At 45.3% G+C, this 22,036-nt stretch overlaps 1 protein-coding gene across 1 annotated transcript in view; it reads right to left on the reverse strand.

The window, feature by feature from the left end:
• TRPC5 (transient receptor potential cation channel subfamily C member 5) overlaps positions 1-22,036 on the reverse strand; it is a 65,580-nt gene that overhangs the window by 28,194 nt on the left and 15,350 nt on the right. The window contains exons 2-4 of the mRNA XM_053955735.1: positions 18,830-19,351; positions 4,781-5,117; positions 1,300-1,439 (exon numbers count right to left, since the gene is read on the reverse strand). Coding sequence (XP_053811710.1) covers positions 1,300-1,439; positions 4,781-5,117; positions 18,830-19,351 — 999 coding nt within the window. The remainder of the gene's footprint in view (positions 1-1,299; positions 1,440-4,780; positions 5,118-18,829; positions 19,352-22,036) is intronic.

Raw genomic sequence — 22,036 nt, forward strand, 5'->3', positions numbered from 1 at the left:
TTTTTTAATTGCTTGTGGTTTAAAGACCAACCTTTCAAGTCTGTAATTTCCTCCCTGGTTCTGAATGTTGGGAGAATAAAAGGCATAATCTGTTCCTGCTTTGATGCTGTTACAGAGCTGCCTCTTCAGGGAGCAGCAACCAGCTTAAAAGCTTTTCCCTTTGAAAATCTGACTCACCACGACTGCAGCCTTCAGGATTTAACAAAGGCCCCATAGCAGGGCTGTTTGCATTTTGGAGTCAATGGCTCGGTGCAATTTTCTCCTCTCTCCCCCTCTGCCTGCTGGGCAGGACTAAACAAGGTTGCTCTGGGGAAGTGCTTGTCCTGGTTATTGGGAGCAGGGCTGCCAGAAGTGGAGACCTTGCAAAACTGGGAAGAGCAGGAGTGGCCAGGGAGCAGATCCCAGTTACTTGATTTACCTGAGTAATTTCACTGACTGCAGTGAAGCTGCTGCTGATTCATACGAAGGGAAGAAGTAGGCCAAGCACGAAGCTCCAGCTGAAGCCAAAGAGAGCTGTTGCATAAGGAATTTTACTTTTGTGTCTTGGCTTTGAAAAAGGAAGACAGAGGGAAAGTGCTTCAGGCCATCCCCTGACTTCAAACCCTGTGCATATGCTAATTTGGAGCATCAGAAGTTTATAAATGTGGAAGGTGCTTTTGAGGATGAGCTCTGATGTGGGCTCTCACCACAAATGGAACATGACAGGGAAGAACCTACAGGGTGTCAAAGCCCCCGCTTGCTTCTTTGTCATTTCCCTGCCCATAGGTTACATAGTGAAGAGTAAGTTGACCCCTTTAAATCAGATTATCAGAGAGAAGCCTCCTAATAAGAGTCTTACTCTTCTCAGTAGACCTGTCACAAACTTTTGATTACTAGCCTCCAGATCTGTAGGGCTACACATTATAAAGCTCGGCTCTAAAAGTGTTCAGGTAACCCTGTTCTTGTTTTCCTTTTACCATTTTATTTAAAAGCTGTGTTTTCACTATGCATTGTTGAAGGAGGTCCAGTGCCAGCACAGAAAACAAAGTGCTTTGGCAACTGAGTAGCTACAAAAGGCACAGAAAGTGGAGAAATTTCTCCCCAGTGCCCAAACAATATATTTCACTTTTAATCAAAGAGTCAGAATGAGCAGGATGTTCATTCTCCAAACAAAACAGCTTTCCAGGTGAGTTTTTAAAACTGGGCTGCTTGAAAAGCTGCTATTTTCTTTGCTTTGTGATTTTGATTTGAACAGTTTGTACCCTGTGTACTACAGCTCTCACCAGCACATTACAAATTCCCTCTCCCAGGTTACTGTACCTTGACATAGGCAACAATTTTAAGGGAGATAGTTGCAAGATAGAGGGAGTTCATTGCAAAATCCATCAGATTCCACCAGTCATGTACGTACTCATTGAATCCACCATCCCACATTTCCTTGATTTCTCCCCAGATGAAACCTGTAGAAAGAAAGGAAGTTCATTGCCATGACAAGGCATTATTTGCCATTAAACCCCTGTGTAGATACCTATGATGTAATACCAGACAATTTGAAATTAACAGCTTGGAAAAAATGCCTCATCCCTCCTGCCTTCTACAAAGTACAATGCTGCTGATTATGAGACATTTTACAAGTCTGTGGGGAATGCAGTCTGGAGAGAGCTGAAAAAGACCTTGGTTTCCTACCCAGGGCTCCAGATATGCACATGAGGAGACTGCCTGAAACACGTTATTTATAACCAGGACGAGTGAATTGGCTCAGCTGAAATTTGTTCTACGTGAATAAACTCTTCAAGCAGCTGTATTTGGTATAGTTTCTAATAGATTGTCTGCTCTCACAGACACTCTGAGCAATTCATTGCTCTGTTGGACAGCACTGATTTTCCCTGACTTTCTCTAGTAGCACCAGAACCAGCTTCTGCATGCCAGCACAGCTCCTCTCTGATCTGGAAATACCACCCCAAAGAAAGAAGAAGCAGATCCATTCTCTGCTCAGCCACTGTATTGATGCATCTTGCTGTAGAAAAAGCCCACAGGGATTATTTGTGAGGAAAGGTAAGACCCAGCAGGAACCAGGGCACTGCAGCCTGGCAGTGACTCACCTCACGTCACATATGGCTGTGGGGTTTGTGAGCTGTTTGTTCCCAAGGATATGGCCAGAGCCCATCATGTCAACCCTGAAATGCCTTTTGGTGATAATTTTTGGCACTTGCTAATGCTCACTATACCTCCTTGCAGCTGAAAGGGTGAAGGGCAGCTTCCAAAATTCATCACCAGACTGCTAAACCTGCCTGACACAGTTCTAAGTAACTTCTGTGTCCCTTCTTATAGAACTGTTTTAAGTATTTCTTAAAGCCTAAGTCCTATCAAAAAGCAAATGGCAGCTCCTTCATGCCCTGAATGCTTCTGAAAAATGTCTTTGGAGGTATTTTGAATTACCCACTTGACATTATCTTTGAATGAAAACCAGAAATGTGTGAAGAGGAAACAAAACAAAGTACACCTCCAGGTGCATTACCAATATAATTGCCCAAACTGCTGCCCCTGCCTAACCACAGGATATTGCAGTGGTCACTGATGTGCTGCTTGCAACTCAGCTCTAAGGACCTGGCCATTCAATCTGTGAGCAGCAAAGATGCAATGAACTCCTGCACGCCCCCAAATATCAATTTGAGCTGCTCAGCTGCCAGCCAGCAGGTCAATGGCCACACAAGCAAAATGTCAGGGCCAGCCAGGTAATCCTATTACAGCTGCCTCCACGTCTTTGCATGCACGCAAACCCATAAAATAAAATAAATCAATGGAGAGGAGCCTGTTGAAGAACTCATACACTGTATTCATAGTGAGTTATCATTGCTGGTTACTATAGCTACAGCAATGCTGTGTGTGCCTGCTCTCTCTCCTTCTATAGTGGAAAATATTTTGTAAGTAATAACCTTTAATCTGGTGAAATTGTTCTAATTTCTCTATTTAATAAACAGTCATACAATATCTCTATTTATTTGAAACAAAGGAACTCAAGAACAGACAGCTGTAAGAAAGGTTTTTTGAAAGGATTGTGCTTTTGCAAGGTTTTTTTTAAATGGATTACTCTTCTTTCATCTGCAAATCAATTTTACTGAAATGCCTACCATTTCCCTCAATTTTAACCATGAATTTAAAGATAAAGTGAAGATACGACCTAAGCTTAGAAAAGACATTTAACCCCCTGAGCTTACTCTGAAGTTTCTACCAACACCTGCATTTCAGTGCATAAATCAGCTTCATCAGATAATGAGGCTGGTGGTGGAGCTGTGCGAGGAGCACAGTGCCCTGGGTCACCATTCAAAGTGATTTGTGAACATGTTTGCAGCTCTTACTTTCCTTCCTCGTTTTCCATCAGCAGTTTTGGGTTTGGCACAGGAACAGCTGGGTTTGTTCAGCACAGAGCCAGCCTGACCCAGAGCCACCACAGAAACAAGGAGCAGCGTCCTGGTGTCACCAGGACAGGGGAGCCAGCAGGTGTGGGAAAGCAGGAGAGCCAGAAAGGTGTGGGAAAGCAGGAGAAAGGTGTGGAAACCACTGCCCATGAGCAAAGTGCCTGGTGACATTCCCAGCTCCCAGGAGTGCCACATGCAGGTGGCACGGCAAGGGACATGGGAGCTGACCCAGAGGAGGGACCAGGATCCTGATGGAGCTCACAGATTTCCACTGCTGCTGTGCTGGAGCTCACTTTGGAAGGGTAAATAGTCCTCTCTCATCAAAAATACACCCATCTGGCTTCTCTGTTCTTCTCCCACCTCATCCCATCGCACTGCCTCACCTGAACATCCCTCAGCACACAGACACCTCCTCCTCTCCCCAGCTCTGGCTGCCCAAGCCAGACTGGAATAAGAGCCTCACACGTAACTTCCAGACAATCAACACTCCTCCTTCTCCTGCTGGTATCAGAGCACTCGATGCTGATGTGGTCAGTGATTATCAGCAGAGAGTGAGGCTTATCTTCCCTCTCCTGCATTCCTGCAGCTGATCTGGGAGGAATAAGCCAGGCTGGTCCCTGCACTGCCTCCAGGAGCAGCTCAGGGAGCAGGGAGAGCAGAGCCAGGCTCTGGGCACTGCCTGTCCCTGCACCAGGCACAGGACAGAGCCAGCAGCAGCAGGGACACTGTGTGTGACCCAGGAGCTCATTCCCAGCGTGGGGGAGGCAGGAGGGAGCCGCGCGTGCCCTCGGGTCAGGTCCGAAGGCACAGACCAGCAGAGAGCCCCGGGCCAGCAGGAGCTGCTGCTCCAGAAGGAGCCCAGCTGCTCTGTGCAGCTTCTGCAGCTGGCTGCCAAATCTCTTCACATGCTGGGCCAGGGACGAGTCCCCACACCGCTGCCATGGGTGCGAGTCAGGCCCTGCAGCTCAGCGTTCCTGGCTGTGGGATTGATGGGATTTACCCAGAGCCCAGGGCAGGAGTGGGTGTGGGATTGATGGGATTTACCCAGAACCCAGGGCAGGATTGGGTGTGGGATTTATGGGACGTATCCAGAACCCAGGGCAGGACTGGGTGTGGGATTTACAGGATCGGGTGTGGGATTTTCCTAGAGCCCAGGGCAGGATCAGCTGTGGGATTTACAGGATTGTGTGTGGGATGTACCTAGAACCCAGGGCAGGATTGGGTGTGGGATTTACCCAGAACCCAGGGCAGGATTGGGTGTGGGATGTTCCTAGAACCCAGGGCAGGACTGGGTGTGGGATTTACAGGACTGTGTGTGGGATGTACCAAGAACCCAGGGCAGGACTGGGTGTGGGATTTACAGGATCAGGTGTGGGATGTACCTAGAACCCAGGGCAGGATCATCCACTCCACGATGGTGGGAGGTGGCCCCTGCATGTGGAGGTCGGTCCTGACGATGTGCTGCGACGCCAGCAGGAGCATGAACAGGAAGGTCAGGTAGGAGCCAGTGTGGCAGATAAACTTGATAAATGGCTTTTTAATGAACAGTCCCAGCCTGCTTTTGGGTGCAATCAGGTACGCCACGGATAGCACGGGGAACAGCAGTCCAATGGTGACACAGGTCAGGAGTTTCACTGCCCAGTGTTTCCTCCTCCATCCTGGAAAGCCGTCGTACCACAGCGTTGCTAGTAGCTGCTGGCAGTTCGGCTGAGCAACAAACTGGAGAGGAAGAAACAAAGAAAAATTATTAAATTATTACTGACTGGTACTCCACTCCCCCTCACTTATGTATTAGAGCCCATGCAGACCCTCAGATTACTTTTGAGGCTGGCTATGAGCTGGAAAAGTATATTTTGGAGATAAAGGGGAAAAAAGGAGGGAAGTTTCACTCTTCTTTTTCTGTGTAGGATTTAAGATTCCTTCTCTTGGGAGAAATTTTGTTCTACTTGCAGCATCCTTCTGCAGATCAGCCACTCACCACACACGCAGCCTCGTGCAAAAGCAACACCACAAGAATTACTACAAGCTGTTTCTCTCCCCATGTGTTGGAGCACGTTCCTTTTCAGAATGTTTCAGGTTTCGACCGCCTGAACAAGTCACTGTCAGCATCTTAAAGAAGTGACTAAAGGATGAGGCAGGAGGGAAAAGGTGCAAAGCTCTGAGAGTGTGTGTGAGAGGGAGAACGTCTCCCAGAGTGTGTGGAGTGCTGCAGTGTGTGTGGGCTGGGCTGGCATGAGACAGCCAACAGCAGCGTGAGGTGTGGCCAGGTGACATCTGGTGGGAAGCAGGACAGCACATTTGGAACCCTGCCTGGCTGTTCAGCAAGAGATCAGCTGTAAAATGCAAGGGACTAAGCAGAGGCCAAAAGGAATCTAAGTGACACTTGACAGTTCACTTTCACTCTGTAAAAACCAGCACTGTGATGGTGATTTAGTGCATCTCACCCACACCACACCACACGTGCTCAGGGTGCAACTCCTTCAGGCTGCTCTCATCCCAAACAACCTTTGGGATTTCAAGCCAAGCCCTGATATTTCTGTTCAGTGCCAGAAGACTTCATGTTCCTGATTTTACCTGGACAGCCCCATGGTTTTCAAGGCTTTCCAGACCCAGAACTAACCAGCGATGTCTGCAAGACCAAGACAACTCCGTTTTTCTTCAAAAATCTTTAGCCCACACCCAAATCTTTTAAATACACCACAAAAACTGCCCAGTATTGGGAGGACTTCTAAGCACAGTTCTCAGAGTGCTCTAAACAAGCAGAGCACTGTCATTGTCATGTTCAAAATGACTAAACCAAGGTCAAACAAAAGGACAAATGAGTTGCTCGTTCTGATGAAGTAATTCACTTCTGTAAGTATTTTTAGATTTTGGTAATATATTTTATGTGTCTTAACAGGCTGTTTACATCAGAATCAGACCATTTTTGGACTGGGTAGTTCAAATCTATGGAATAACCCAAACTAACACTGAAAACAAGCTCTCCAAGGGAACTATGTGGCATTTATGAAGCTGGATTTTGATGTGTTATTACAACAATAAGCTTCTGATGACTTCTGCATTGGCACATAGCTGAAGACACTCTGCTCCAGAGGGCTTGGGAAAATAATATCAGAAGAGTGTGTGATTTGGAATCAACCAGCACATGCAGCAGCTGCAAATGGGCTGTAGCTCACGGGGTGATGGCCTCCAGAAAAAGCCAAGACGTGTTGCTTGTAGTGATGAGAAAATATTATTGTAAAATTCCACATATGGGGAGAATGGTCATGAAGTCACAGAATCCCAGAATAGTTTGGGTTGAGAGGGACCTTAAAGTTCATCTTATTTCCACCCCCTGCTCTGGGCAGGGACACCTTCCACTATCTCAGATTGCTCCAAGCCCCTCCAAGCTGGCCTTGGACCCTTCCAGGGATGCAGGGGCAGCCACAGCTCTCTGGGCAGGTAAGAGAAACAATTCCACAGAAACTGGAAAACCGCCAGGCAGCGATTGGTGTTTGGCTGTGTTTTAACTCTGCTTCAGAAGGGTCAGCGCTTTGTGTTTAAAACCTGGAAGAAACAGAAAGTTACAGTGCTGTGTTTTCTCAAGATCCCGCTCAGGAGCTGTTACTGGATGTGCTCTGCAGTGATTCACAGGGCAGGAGATGCTGCTGCTTCTCTGAGATGAGGCACAACTTCTTCTCTTTCTTAAATTTTTTTTGAGGGAGAAAATGTTATAAACACATTTTCTCTTTATCACATATGATAGAAGGCTCTGAGGGGAGAATAAAACTGTTTTTCCCTTGAGTCAAAGTCAAAGTCATTTGAGAAATCAAATGACTGTATGTTCCTCTGGTTGCTGTGCAACTTGCAAGCATCTTAAAAGTGCCTCTTCTCTGCCTAATAGCTCATTTCTAAAATCTGCTTTCTCAGTTGTATCTGATGTTAGTTCTTCAAATGGAGACAAATTCACACATCATGAAAGAGCAGCTTTAAAGAGCAGATTGGCAAATGGGAATGGAAATGGAAAAAGCCATTAAATTTTCCAATCAAGCTGGTCCCAACCTCAATGAAAATTGCCCAAGGGAAATTTAAGCACACCACACAAAGAGACTCCCTAATGTCATAAACCATCAAATGCTGTGTTTATTAAAGGTAAGGCCAAGCACTTACCAAAGTTGACTTTTACTAACTTGTATTAGTCCAACTTATTAATCACAGATTTAAAATCACTAAGCATGATGCTTTATCTCCAGTAGTGCAGTTGTCTGAAAAACAAAATTTCCAGTGTGCAGAAACATTGGAATTCTGAATTATAATGAATAAGAAAACCAAGCCACCGGTGTGCTGCCTCAAGAATTTATTGTTTTTTGGTGAGTTTGCTTCTAGGTGCTGTTAACTAAACTAAACCCCCAAATTCAGTGACCAGACTAAACTATTGAATGCTCAACTTATTAAAGATTGTCTAGGAGTCACAACGCTAAATCAAAGCACACAAAATACAAAAATATATTCTTTCAGACGTGAAGTACCCTGAAACTCTGATAATATTGAGGAACTTTTGTAATCCTCCATAATTTCAAATTTCTCCGTAAAGTTAAGGAAATGTCTACTTTGCAAATAGCAGAGCAGAGAACTGGAAAAGCAACCTGACATCTTCAACACTACTTTTACCAAGGCTTTTCCTGAGCGAAAGTTAATTTTCCGCGTAAGTAACCCCAAATGTGTTTTTTCACATTTTTGCAAAGCCTTTCATGTGCCACAGCCTGAAATAGAGCCTGTGTATATCACAGCCTTTTATCATTTCACATGAATGTACCGTGTGTGACAGGATTTGGCATCAGTTAAAGTTTCTGCACAACAAAAAGCAGGAAAAAACCTGCATTTTTTCCCAGTTTTGTGGATGGTCCAGAGTCACAGGCAGATGCACTGCACCAGAAGCTCTGCTAAGAGAACATATGAGTATCAAACAGTGTTTCTCCAACACTTGACAAGCATTTTATCCAAGGACTGCTGCATTACGGGAGCCTCCAGTCTCTATCACAAACAGCAGCACAAGACATCACCCCACAGACAGGATGGAGAATGTTCTGACAGCTGCATCAGTGAAAAGAAATGTCACCAAGTTCAGTGAATGCAGGAACTGAACATCTGATGCTATGTAGGCTTTGGCTGGGATAGAGTTAATTTTCCTCACAGCAGCTGGGTTTGGTTTTGTGCTGGAAACAGGGTTGATAACCCAGGGATGTTTGAGTTATCCCTGAGCAGGGATTGCACACAGCCAGGGCCTGTCCTGCTCCTCAGCCTCACCAGTGAGGAGCTGGGGGGGCACGGCCAGGACAGCTGATCCCAGCTGGCCCCAGGGATACCCCAGACCTTTGGCATCACCCTCAGCACATAAAGCTGGGGGAGAAGGAGGAAGGGGTGGGTGTTTGTCTCCCCAAGTCACTGTGACACCTGATGGAGCCCTGGGCATGGCTGAGCTCCTGCCTGCCCATGGGACAGGGTGAATGAATTCCTGGTTTTGCTTTGCCTGCACACATGGCTTTTGCTGCACCTGTTTCAAACTGTCTTTATCTCAGCCCACGGGTTTTCTCACTTCTCTCTTCCAGTTCTCTCCCTCATCCCACCGGCAGGAGTGGGCGAGTGGCTCCTGGGGCTGAGCTGCTGGCTGGGGTTAAATCACCACAGAAGCACCGAAGCCTGTGGTTGTACAAAACACTGTCCAGGGCGGTCCCCACCTGCAGATGCATTTCTGGAGGAGCTAATCCCAAAAACAATCTCCTTGTCCATTACCTGTTGAGCAGAACCTGTCCCTAGCTGAAGACAGAGTTCACAGGGAGATAAAATGAACTCGGAGTCCCTCCTCGTGAGCACAACACCCCTGAGATACCTGTGAACAAGGTGCTCAGTCTTCTGGCTTTTGAAAATGGGGACAAATATCTTTTCCTTTCCAAGAAATGAGATCAGCAACTCCAGTCTTAGTTGGGAAGCACTCTAGAGATTACTGCAGTACAAAGTCTTTTATATTCTCTTCTTCTTCTCTCAGCCTTGCCAGGGTCTTTGTGTAACATTTGGCTTGCAGGTGGATTGTGCTATTAGAGAATTTCATTTTCAATGTTCATCACGCTCATTGCCACCTAATCCTATACCAAGGGGGATACTTTTAAGGGGAAAAAAGCAACTGCTGGATGGAGTGTCTTTTCCTTAATAACTAATCTTTACTGATATTTTTAAGTCACCTAAATTCCACTTCTCGGGAATTAAATGTTTTCTGCATGCTGTCAAACACAGAAATTATGTTCCACCCCCCGCCCCTCATCTATGGGGAAATCCCTGATCTCTCGCAGTCATAAGTAATTTAGGATCAGACACAGATGGGTTGAGATGTGAATGCCTCAGGGAGCAACTGAAATAGCTCCCTGATAGACATCACAGGGGCTGAGCACAGCATCCCTCTGCCTTTATTCTGATTATCATGACTGCTGCCAACAGCCTCTTGTTTGGAGTTTGCTGGAGTTCTCGTCTGTGCTCTTGCTGCGGATGGCGAGGGCGAATCCTCTTCACAGATGAATAACCACTAATTTGGAACTGCAGAGCTCTGTCTTAATAAGCAGCACTGAGTTCTTCTATCAGCCAGCTCCAGCAGCTCCCACAGAGGTCACCAGTGAGAGCCAAACACGGCGTGGGAGCCATGAAATGACCTTTGGTTCCTGCCTGACACTCCTTGCAAAGGTCAGACCTCACCAACATCACTGTAGCCCAGAGCATCTCAAACCTGCAAGGCTGCTGGGTAATACTGCATGGTGCTGTCCTCCACAATTAGAGCTATTTAGCCTTTGGAAAGGCAGATTTTCTCAGAACAGAGCTAGATTGTGCAGCCTGTGTGCAGTGTCTGATGCAGCAGCATATCTTAGAGAGGTCTGTGAAGAATGCAGATTCCCTGTGAATCCCTGTCTCTCATGAAAAAGAGAAATGCCATTGTTGTTCTCCTCTCAAGCAGCACCACACATTTCCAGGGCCACACCAACCCCTCTGCCTCTGTTTTTACCAAGAACAAGATCTTCTGAGGAAGAATGGGAATGTGGTGGTTGCAGCAGGCTGATTGCTCTTCAGGGAAATTCCAGTGGGCAATAGTCAAAGAGCCTCATTTCTAAATTAGCCCAAGACAGGAGAGAGAAACTCTGTGTGGCCTAATTTGATGCCTGCAGCAGAGAGCCAGTGAGCCTTGTGAGACCACATATTCCAGAGAAGAAATGCCAGCCTCCTCAAGTTTGCAGTGTTGCAAACAGTGAGATGAATAAGAAAACCCTCTTTTGTAGCGCATTTCTTTTTAAAGTTCAACCTTGTTAATGACTGCAAAGTTATTTACATTCTGCTGCCGAAGTGTGAGCTGCAGAGGGTAAACACCTAATGGCTGTTCATCCTGTTAATTAAGTACTTTCTGCAAGAGGAAAAAAAAGAGAAATGAGACAAAGAAGTTGGAGGGGGGCTGTGTAGTGTGGGGGAAAGGGACTACACAACTCCACATTCCTCATCAGACACTTCCAAGACATAACAGTTTTTTTGCAGGATGAATATCCTATCAAAACCACAGCTGTGAGTAGCAGCAGTGATGCACTGATGAAAATCCAAATGGCAGCATTCCTGCCATGAAGGAGATCACACAGCTGAGCTGGACCAGCCCTTCAAGGAAACCAGGTGCTACCCAAACTGCTCAAACCCTCAGCTGGTGAATAAAACAAACTCCAGATCCTCCACTGATGAACATATGGCCTCAGATTAGACAGGAATTTAGTTTAATCTGTTCTTAAAATATTTTAAATTATGATGACACATGAATCTCAACTAAAGGTCTCCTATCCATAATAGATCTCTCTGGTGGTAGCAGACATGAACTCGGCTTCAGTGGTAGCAATTGGAAATTCAGCAGTGAGATGAATGCTGACAAAAGAAAAGAGTGAATAACCTCTAAAATCCTGCCACTGTTCCATCAAAATTCATGTTTTAACACCTTCAAGTTGGATTGGCTTCAATATTTAAATTAAAAGGTCCCACATATCCTAGGACAATGACAGATGCTTGCAAATCCTGGATACCAACCCATGGAAGAAGCAATTATAAAGTCTTTAAGCTTGAAATTAAATCCATCTCTACCCCGAGTGCTTAAATGTGTGTTTAGCTGTAGGTTTGTATTTATGGCCTGTGTCAGCAGGATTTAGGTGTATTGAGTTCTGCTCTGAACCAAGGCAAGGTGCTGCTCCTGGAGCCACCCCCCAGCAGAACAGGTTCCTCTGGGCCAGACCTGAGCAAGAGCCCAACAGAACCACAATTTTCAGTATTTACCCAAGCAGACAGCAGGCAACAGTTGATAAATAATTTCCTGAGGATGGATCCCAGCAAACATCCCAGGATACAGTTCTCTTACAAAGATGCAGCAGGTCTGGGCTGGGTTTCCAAAGGCAGAGTGCTAAAGTGCTGGATGGGAGCAATACAGCCCACAAGGAGTTAATTCCCAACACATACCTGGACCCCAATAGCTGAACACGGGATATCAGACACAGAAGCACTGGAAAAAGACTAAAAACTGTTTAGAGACAAATCTCTCAGCATTTCCTGAGTGCTCTTTCAGGCAGCACTTCAGGAGTTACAGATTTTGGCAGTGAATACTGGGAGCTCTCAGGGGCTATCGCAGAAGTGGGGAAGGTATTGACTTTTAAGTAAAAGGCTGGGCTCATTCCCTCTAGTGAATTACTAACATTTACATTAGAGAAGTGATAAGTAAAGCAAACATGAAAATTTTTAAAGTAATTTACGAGTATTTTTAAATACATACCTACTTTACCCGATTAGTATTAAATAAAAAGTCCCAAAATTAGTTTTCCTTTGCTTCCTTTCTAACCTGAGACACATTTACATTGAAACTGTGTAAATTTGGATTCCTTTTCCTTTCTGCCTGACCTCCTCCTGAATGAGTAAATTTATTCCAATAGCCACAAAAAGAGCAGAGTAGCACACTACAAACATTTCTCACCTCCTTGGGAACCCCCAAAGGCTACCCCTGCTCCTGGGTTGTACCACCCTGGCAGAACATACTCTTTGCTGAGGGAAGTTTGCTCAGCCAGCTGGGGTTTGGAGAGAATAAGAACAAAAACTGCAGTCACAACTTTTAAATGTCAGTCTGCACAAGAGCTCAGTTTGGGGGGTGCCATGACAAACCCATGTATTCATCTCACTTCTCCGGGAGCCACCTGTGAGTGGTGACTGTCCTCAGTCACCTCATGAGATGGTGATGGACACATGAGGTGAGAGGAGTGTGCAATGTCAGTTCTTTTCTGAAAGGAGCTTCAAAACTCGCTTCTCTAAGCCACAGGAGTGAAGCTGAAATTCCCAGAAATCAGGTAAATAACAACGATCACTTCTAAATCCAAATGAGAGAATCCATGCCCACAGTTTTCCCTGGAGTTTATTACTTCAGAGTGTCATTCAAAGTATGAAATAACACGATTTACTCTTCTCCACTGACATAAGGCTGACTCTAAATACACTTCAGCCCTTCAGTTGTGAGCACACCGAACACTTGGCTGTTACAACACACAAGACATCACTTGTCCTCTCCAGTTCCTGTTGTCTACAGAAAGACCATCAATCACGTCCTGTACTTTGGCTTCCCAAGCCTCTTCTCTGGCTGGCAAGAAGACTGATGGGAAACAGGAAGTTTAGGGAACTGTCAAACTCACTAAATCACTCCTGAACGCTGTTAAAACAGTGGTGACCTCTTTAGCTTTCAACATATTTCCCATCTTTGTCCAGGAGATCATTAAGTAAGAGGCACAAGACACCAGAAATGACTTAAAGAATGATCCTGGCATTTTCTGCCCACTACACATCACCACAATGCAATGCAAGTCCTTGTCCTTGACCTACATACCAGTCTTAGGGTGCTTTTTCAAAGTGGTGCATGACAAGATTAGTCAGAGATGATTTTGCTGTCAAAAGACAGTGTTCTGCAGTTCTGTTCCGTGACAGCTGCAGTATGTGGCTAACCTTCATCAAGTGAGAACATCTTGGCGTTACGTGAATGATGTACCAAATAATGCTGCTCCCTCAAATAAACATTCCAGTCCACTGTGTCAAACCACTGAACCATCAGCCCTCTGAATATTATTTCTTCTTCCAAGTTCGGAGAGGAGTTAAGATTTTAAGTGCCACTTGTCCTAATTTTTGTAACACGATGATGCAGCTGTACAGGTTAGATTTCTGTGACAACTTCCCAAACTGAACCAAGAGACCTGGCAACTGCACAAGCCCGTAGAGGAGGGGCTCTGAGTCATGCACCACCAGTGATCAGCAGGGATGGCTCTTTTAAGGGTGCAAATGTAGACAAATCTCCCCACCTGCCACCCCAAATTCTGTCTCTGAGGCTGCCGATAACAGCTCAGTTAGTGCCACGTTCACAGAAGATTTTCCAAGGTGGTCAAGTGCTGCTGGGATGGAGTTTGAGAGAAAATAGCTTCATTTAGCACAGGCCACTGCTCACACACCAGATGGGAACATTGCTGCAGACAACAATGAACAAATGAAAGAATGGCTGTTGGAAAAGGGAAGGTCACATTTGGACACTCAGTGCTTCTGAAATCCCTAAACTTACGTCCAGGTTTGTGGCACAGGACAGACCACGCCATCCTCACCATGGAACACACTAAGAAATATGAGTGTTCCAGATCACTAGAAACCAAGAAAAGCTTCCACAGGGAGCAGCTCCGCTCCCCTCACCTAGTCCTAATAAAGATCTTTTCACGACCTGATTTCCTTGTAGAAATCTGGAAGTAAAAGCCTCTTTATTACTCTTCTGAGCTGTGCAGGCTCAAGCAAGACTTTTCATTGTGCCTTTAAAGAGCACAATACAAATATTCAGCCCTCTATCATTATTCCTCCAGGCAGTATGGCAAGAAAACAGACAAACCCACAGGAGAATAACTGAGCTTTGCCTGCGAGCAAAGAAAGATCTGTGGCCATCCATCAAGATACCTGAATGGCTTTCAAATCGGGTAAACAAGGTGCAGGCGAGGAGCTTTGATTTTCACAGACCTCACACTTCATTCTTCATGCATCTCTGATATTTATATAAGCTCTTTTTATACACTAAGTGAAGTGCCCTCAGAAATTTCCCAGGTTTATGCATGCTCCCTGGAGAGGGATGCTGTGCTTCTGACTGCAGCCACACAGTTGACAAGAGTCAAGACACAGCGGAAAAATATGCGGCATGGCAGGAATGATTATTCATTCACTTCAGAGCTGCATCTCAGGAGGTGCTTGTCTATGTAAATGTCCTGGGAAAAAAAATAAAAAAAGGACTGAAGCTGTTGAAGCTTCATCCTGAAGAGAAAAACGGCAAAGAGCACTGTTTTTAAATTAGAAAAGCAAACAGTTCTACTTCTGTCCTTTCCTGCCATTGATTAGAGCACAGTGAGGAACAGATATGGAGGTTAAGGGTTTTTGAGAAGGAATTTCTCTGTGCACTCCTTTGATCTAATTCTGTGGAAGTGCTAAGCAATAGAGTCATAGATAAAATAATGGGTTTTTCCTGAGTGCCTTGCATTGTGTAGACTTCTTACAGACACATAAACTAAACCTGCCCAGCTATTTGCCAGCACCAGAAAAACACATTAAAACCCCCACTACTGTGATGTTTCACTTCGTTTTTGAGATGGGAATGACCTGTGATGGAGAAAGGGAAAGCAGGAATAAGCTGAATGTGTATTGCTGTTCTTGTGGCTCAGCAGAATGATAAATATGAGCAGAAATCTGCCCTTTTAGACCTGACTCACTGCTACACTATGGATGCTTTACATTACTGGCAAAGGAAAAGAAACTTAAAGGACATCAAAATTTTCTTTGCATGCTGCCTCTGCTCTGATTTCCTAAACCAGCCACATACCCTGAATGCACAACTGTGTTTTACAAGACTGGCAAGATCCTAAGAGATGACTTTTCCCTATCTTTTCTTAGAAATGCAAACAAATTAACAAATGCAGAGCTAATTTGGTGCCAGGAGAGCACAGTGAAGACTGATCCTCAACAGCTGAGCTGTGCCTTTTCCTATTAGGCCCTCAGTACCCTTTCTCCTTCCAAAATTAGTCATGAATAAAAGAACTAGAAAAGGAATAATATGAAGACAAATGCCACACACTACAGAGCGTTTATGAAAAGCCTGCTGGTCTCTTAGTCCTTAATCACTGTGATCTTTGGAAAATAATTTAACTGTGGACTGAGAGAACTGATGTGTCCGTGCTGGGTCTAACTCATCATGTTCCACAGTGCTTTGTGCTGTCCTCATTTTTTCCTCAGATTTTGTGATTGCCATGCAAACAGATATCACAACTATTTAAGTCCTGCCCATCTCCTAGAGAAATTATCACAGTAAGTTGAAACTGAGTACACAACCATTCTACACATGAGAAGGGAGAGGGAGCTTAAGAACATTGCACAGCATGTTTTTACCATTTACTGCCATAAAATATACTACAAAGCTACCTTAGGGCACATTTTAATCTTTCCTGTGTAATTGATTTTTTTTTTTCCCTTCTGTGTAAACAGTAATTTACCTTCTAGGATTACGGGCTTATTACAAACAACCAGGAAAAGTAACAAATTTATTCCCCATTGTTTTGGCCCTCCTCCAGAGAAGAACGGTCTTCTTCCCCATGAGCAACACGTTTCTTAGTTTATAAAATATTTAGCACCTGTCATGTTTGGAAGTAATCAGAACTTGTACCTTACAAGGGTTTTTTTGGGGGGAAAAAAACCCCAACAAAACATAATGGGAGATTTTTCTAGCCTTTGTAAAGACAAACCCCATGATCTCTTCACCCATCTCCCCTTGACAGCTTCTATGAGAAGAATCTTGAAGTTGACCTTATCTGCCTGATTAAGCTGAACTGGAACCATTTCATATTTTGGGGAGAAGTTTTCAGGTACATCTCACTCAAACAGAAAAAAGCTGCAGGCAATTTGTCTGTAATCGATATGAAATTACACATTCTTTGTGCTGAATATAATGAACTAAAAACTGCAGTAACAATTGACACCCCAGAAAACACCCAAAGTCCATGTTGGATTCTTCTCTTAGGCTACCAGAGATTTGACTTTTATCTTTGTCAATGTTAAGATGTAAAAAGCTTCTCCATCCAATCCAGTCCCATTTAATGTTAAGACATAAAAAGCTTCAGCAGAACAAGATGATCTACTTTTAAAAGTCTGCTCGTTTTCTCTGCAGAACCGTCTTTCATGAAAACCAAACTTGCTTCTATTTTCCTTCCTGTCCCCACAAAAATCTTCTCAGTCTGATACTCTTCAGTCAGGATTAAAAAACACTCCTCAGTGTCTCCCTGGCAAAGGTTCCTACTCATTTTATCAGAAGGTGCCAAGGATGTTTGTATCTTGCTTGATGTTTTGTGGTGTGCTAATTACCACGATAAAATGGCCTAATTATTATGGTAAGAAAACCCCAGCCACCCTGCAGGACGCTTCAGGCTTTTGTGAATAGCCAGGTGGGATGGTTGGGTTCAGCAGCTGCTTTCCCAGCCTCATTCATTCTGCCCCTGCCCACCAGTATTCCACCTGAAAACAGCACTGACTTTAGCTGGCAACACAGAGCATATTTGCTATCATTTTTAGGCTGGAACTGTCATCAATATGTCACAAAACATGGAATTTGTCCATATGCTTGGAATTCAGTCAAATACGCCTAAAAAAAAAAAAAAAGATAAAAACTGTCAAGAAAGCAGGCAACGATTAAAAAATTAAAATAAAAAAAGCTTCAGGACTGCTCAGCACCACATTTCAAACACAGTGAGCTGCTTCAGACTTGCAGCTTCTGAACACAAGACAGGAGCAGGCACAGATTTACACCTGGATGTCACCAGAGACACAGTGGGACCAGCAGTGACCTGCACACAGCAGTGCTGGGGTGACCTGGAGCTTGTGGCTGCAGAGCCTGGGCTGGCCAGGCCAGTGGAAAACCAGAAGTAGAACCAGAAAACCAGAAGAAGAAGCTCCTTCTTAGATTCAATGAACATTGACCTGATTACCTGGGCTGCCCTTCTCCAGAGTAACTCTTCACTATTTGTCCATGTCCCTGGAGCACTTGTGGTGTTACCCAACCCCGTCACAGAGCAAAAAACAACCTGACATGACACCAGTGAGCTGACATTCCCCTAGATCAGCCCAGTAAGAGCAGGGAGTTGCCAAGTGCTGGATCCCGGGAAGTTTGAGGCTTTGGTTCAGTATATTTCATCGAGGGGCTGGCACTGAAAGGAAATCTGCATTTTTCACCTCTTGGCTGTGTGCACCTCGGATGACACGTGCAGCCCTTCAGGGAGGTGAAATGGGTCACACCACGCTGGGTCAGTGTTGGATGTGGGGAAGACAGTGAAAAGAGGAATGTGGCAGGATCTTCTGCCACTCAGGTGACCCTCCAGAAACAGAAGAATGTAATGCACATTGAAATTCAGTTCCTCAACCAAGCAACTAAATTCCTCCTTCAGATAACCTGGAACATCGCCGGCCAACAGCAATATATTGTCTCCTAAATTCTGCCTGGATTTGGAAAGAGAAAGGAAATCCAGAGCCAACTAATGAAACTGCTGTCAGCAATCTCCTGGGGTTTGTGGCCTTTATTGAATCAACTTATAAATCTGTGGATTTGCAGGGCTTCTGAAAAGCTCTGTGCCCTTTAGCTGAAGTATGGCTTCCCTCTCTGGAACTTCGGGCAGGAGTCTGAATTTCTGGGAATTGCTTCTCAGTTCCTGTAACAGAGATGGGTCGAGGACTGAGGATCAAGAGGTGTCACAGGTGTGAAGAAATAGCTGCACCACGTGAGTGTTTTCACAAGACTGCTGGTAACTTGGAGACCTGGGACTCTGGGAGTGCTCCCAGCCTCTCCTGCTCTCTTTAGCTGCTGTCACATCTCTGCCCTTTCGAGTTAGTGCTGAATGGGTGCTTGAAGTGCTTGGTGGCTGTAGGAAGTGAATTGTGTGCTGCATCATTTCCTGCAGTCCATGAGGGAGCCAGTCTTCAGGAGCCAGGCAACCCCTTCTAGCTTTGGGTTCATGTACAAAAGCAACCCCTGGGAAAAGCTTTCAGAGCGAGCAGACCTGGAAATGTCTGAAGGCTGTTCTTTTCAGGGGCACAATTAGGTGGGATTCAAGTAGCTTTGAGACAGAAATTATTGGTGCTGTAGAACCCACAGCCCACTGCAGCAAGTCCCAGTCCTGTTGCCCTCAACTGTCATCAGATTCACGCTGTCACCAAAGTGCCCTGAGCCTCCTGGTTTGTGACTAATCCCTGTGCACATCAAAAAATCCCACCTGAGAGCCAGCACTGAACAAACCCACAGCAACTCAAGAAATGAATTATTTTACCCAATACCTTCACATTTAGGCGACTCTTACCTCTTTCTGGTGATACTTTATTGCTACCTTTAGCTTTGCCAAATCGTGACATTTTTGGGGATCCAGCTCCTCGCTCTGATCATCCCTATGATTGAGAATGATCTCCAGCTCCCGGGAACTCCGTGCTTGATCCAAAAGGTCCTTAGCAAAACGCTTGCACTGCTGTGAAAGCTCTTCATACTCAGCCTTGAACTCATTTTCCACCTTGCTCAGCTCCTTCAGCTCCCAGCCCAGCCGGAAGGCGGTCAGGATGGGATCCTCGCTCGATAAGGCAATCAACGAAGGGCTGGCTAAGGCTTTGTAGATGTTCAGCCTCGACCTGGAATGCCTCAGGCTGTCCACCTCGGAGCTGGAGACACATTCCACACAGTTGCACCTGATCTGGTGTGGGCGTGGGATTGTCACCCGTCTTTGGACAAGCAGTTTGATGATCTCGTAGTTGTTGGTGTGAGCCGCCAGCATGATGGGGGTGATATCCGGAGTGAACTCCGAAAACTGGGTGTCCATCATCAGGGTTGGAACCTGCATGGAGGGATAAACCACAAGGGGGAAAGTCACATCTCACGCGGAGCAGCAGAATTTAGAAGTCCCTCATTCATACTTTTGGAGTGATGTCATAACAAAACGGGTTTTGTGACACCCTCTGTGCTTTAAATGCTGTTGTAGGCAGGCTTATCCACACACAAAATTATTCTGGCAAAACCATTTTCCCCCCAAATCCTGCAAATCTGCCTCCTGACCACTCCTTCCCAGTCTGGTGTAAAAGTCAGTCCTATCCCCATGCAAATGCTTTATATATGAGTCTGGTCTGAAATGGGTATTGGCTCATACATCAAATGGAAAAAAAAAAAAAAAAAAAAAAAGAGAGGGGAAAAAAGGAAGAAAAAAGGCCCAGGTAATTACACAAAAAGAAAGAAAAGTCTAGAAAAGAGTGAACACTGAATAGATTTCCATAACTACCATTATTTGCACTATATATCTGCATCAGCAGACCAAGAACCTGCTCGTAGCAGGTCCTGCACACACCAAAGCCTGGTCTGCAGTTGGGCAAAACTCTTCTTCACTTTTGCCTACTGTTTTTATTTCAAAATATTTTTCAGTGTAAGGATACATTACCTAACTGCCCTCAGAATAGACTTGTAGTTTTTTTAAAAACGGATTTGAAAAAAATTAAATGCAAAATTAATGACCCATAGTCCACTACAAATAAGCCACTCCAGGGTGTGCATTATCCAGCTACTGCTGCACTTCTCAAAAGATGAGCTTAGTGCACACCCTGTTGTGTCTTATTACTATATGCAGAGTGTAAAATTAGATGGGAACGCTGTTACATGCAAGCACCCAGTGTGTTTCTATTTGCAGGCAGGCAGCTCTCTTTGTTGTGTTAATCACTACCCAACACTCTGCTCTCCCCTGCCCACCACTCCTGCCCAGGCACATCCTGCTGCTCCAGGGGGCACGGCTGGGTTGGGAGAACAGTGGGTCTGCTCCCTTTGCAAATATCAGAGATGTCTTGGAGGAGTTGCTGCCAAAGAGTCCTAGTGGCAGGAAACGTTCCTCAGACTGCCTAAATCCAAGAGCTAAGCAGTGATGGAGGAGCGTGAGGTAAGAAATCCCTCTGTAGGATACACCTAAGGCTGGTGATGAGACCTCCAGCCTTGGAATCTCAGTTTCCTGGGAGTTAAGAGCCTGTAGAGCACTCAAGAGCCAAAGCTGATCAATGAATCCCTACATGTAACAGCGTGACAGGGACTGTTCACAACACACAGCGCGCTCCCAAAGGTGCTCACCACGCTGAGGTGCAGGGTCACTTACAGGAGCAGGGCTGACTGGGTGGCTGCAGGCATTCTGGGGAACAAATCTGCTCCCCTGGATGTGGCACATGAGGAGTTAAATCCCTGGCAACCTGCAGACACGCAGGTGTGGAGAGGCTTTGCTAAGCAGGCTGGTCCCCAGAGGCAGGAGGGAGAGAAAAGAGTCCTGAGGATTTGCTGTGGGTCATGGAGGGCTTGGTGTCTCTTAGCAAGGTTGGATAAATGTATTTTAAGATAGCCAGTAACAAATGGCTGAAAGCAGCTCTCTGTGTAAGGTCTTGCACTCTCTTCCTTTCCCTTTGCTTAGCTTGTTTAGGTAGTTTCTTAAATGTCAAGAGAAAGGTGTGGGGTTTTCTTTTTTTCTCTTTCTTAGAAGCTTTTTTTTTTAATACCTGATGCTTGACTATAACTGCATTTATTTCTTCCTGCCCTTTTTCAGTCAGTGACTGGCTGCTTTATTCAGAGCCTGTGCCTCAAAGGAAGAACACTCTTCCTTTCTATCACTTCTATTACTGTCAAGTTAAATCTTGTTTTTCTGTATGGAAGTTATTGTACCCAGGGCTGGGAAAAGGATTTTCAGCTTTACACAGATGAGGAATTCATGTTGCTCGGAATATGAAATGGGCACTCAAGGAGAAGGTAGTGATGTTACAGGTGGGGACAGTGCTAATCCTGTCTGCTCCAGAGGCTTTCTAAATACGGATCTGGGGCACTCAGAATGGCTTTCCCAAGGTTTGGGATGGAATGAAGTGATCTCCCATTCCTTGTTCTGGCTCGTATCACAAGCCCTCACCCCCAAAAGGGAGCACTGCCTCGTGAGGACTGGAGCAGTGGTAGGGAAGGTGTGTTCCCCTGGGCAGCTCACAGTACTTTCAATTAAGGGATAAAGAGGGAAATGGTGGTGCAGGGACACAGAGGCTCCTGAGGAGCAGATCAGTGCAAGGCCTGCAGCCACAGGAGCTGGAGTTATTTCTGAGCAGCAAAGCAAACCAGCACAACACAGAACAGGGACAGTGGGACCAGGGCTGCTGCAGCCTCTTTTCTGTGTCTGCCTGGCCCAAAGGCCAGGAGTTGGGCCAAAATTGCCTGTCTTGTGATAAATATTTTTGTTGTCTTCTCACACAGTGTTTCTTGATAACCTGCATCATAAACTATCCATTTGAAAGCTGTGGCTATGCAAAGCCTTTGCTTAAGGGCTGTGTTCTGTCACTGGAGGGGCAGCAGAGATTACAACAGCACTGATGTTCCTCCTGTGATGCTCTGCCCAGCTGAGTTCATGTTTAGATCAGCTTCTCCTGTGTCTTGGGTTAACCTGCAGTGATGGAAGCAGAAGAGGAATAATTTATTCCACCCCAAGGGCTCTGCTGAGCTCTTCCAGGGTTACTTTCATTAA

Source organism: Vidua chalybeata, chromosome 14 (genome assembly GCF_026979565.1).
Source record: "Vidua chalybeata isolate OUT-0048 chromosome 14, bVidCha1 merged haplotype, whole genome shotgun sequence".
Lineage (NCBI taxonomy): Eukaryota > Metazoa > Chordata > Aves > Passeriformes > Viduidae > Vidua > Vidua chalybeata.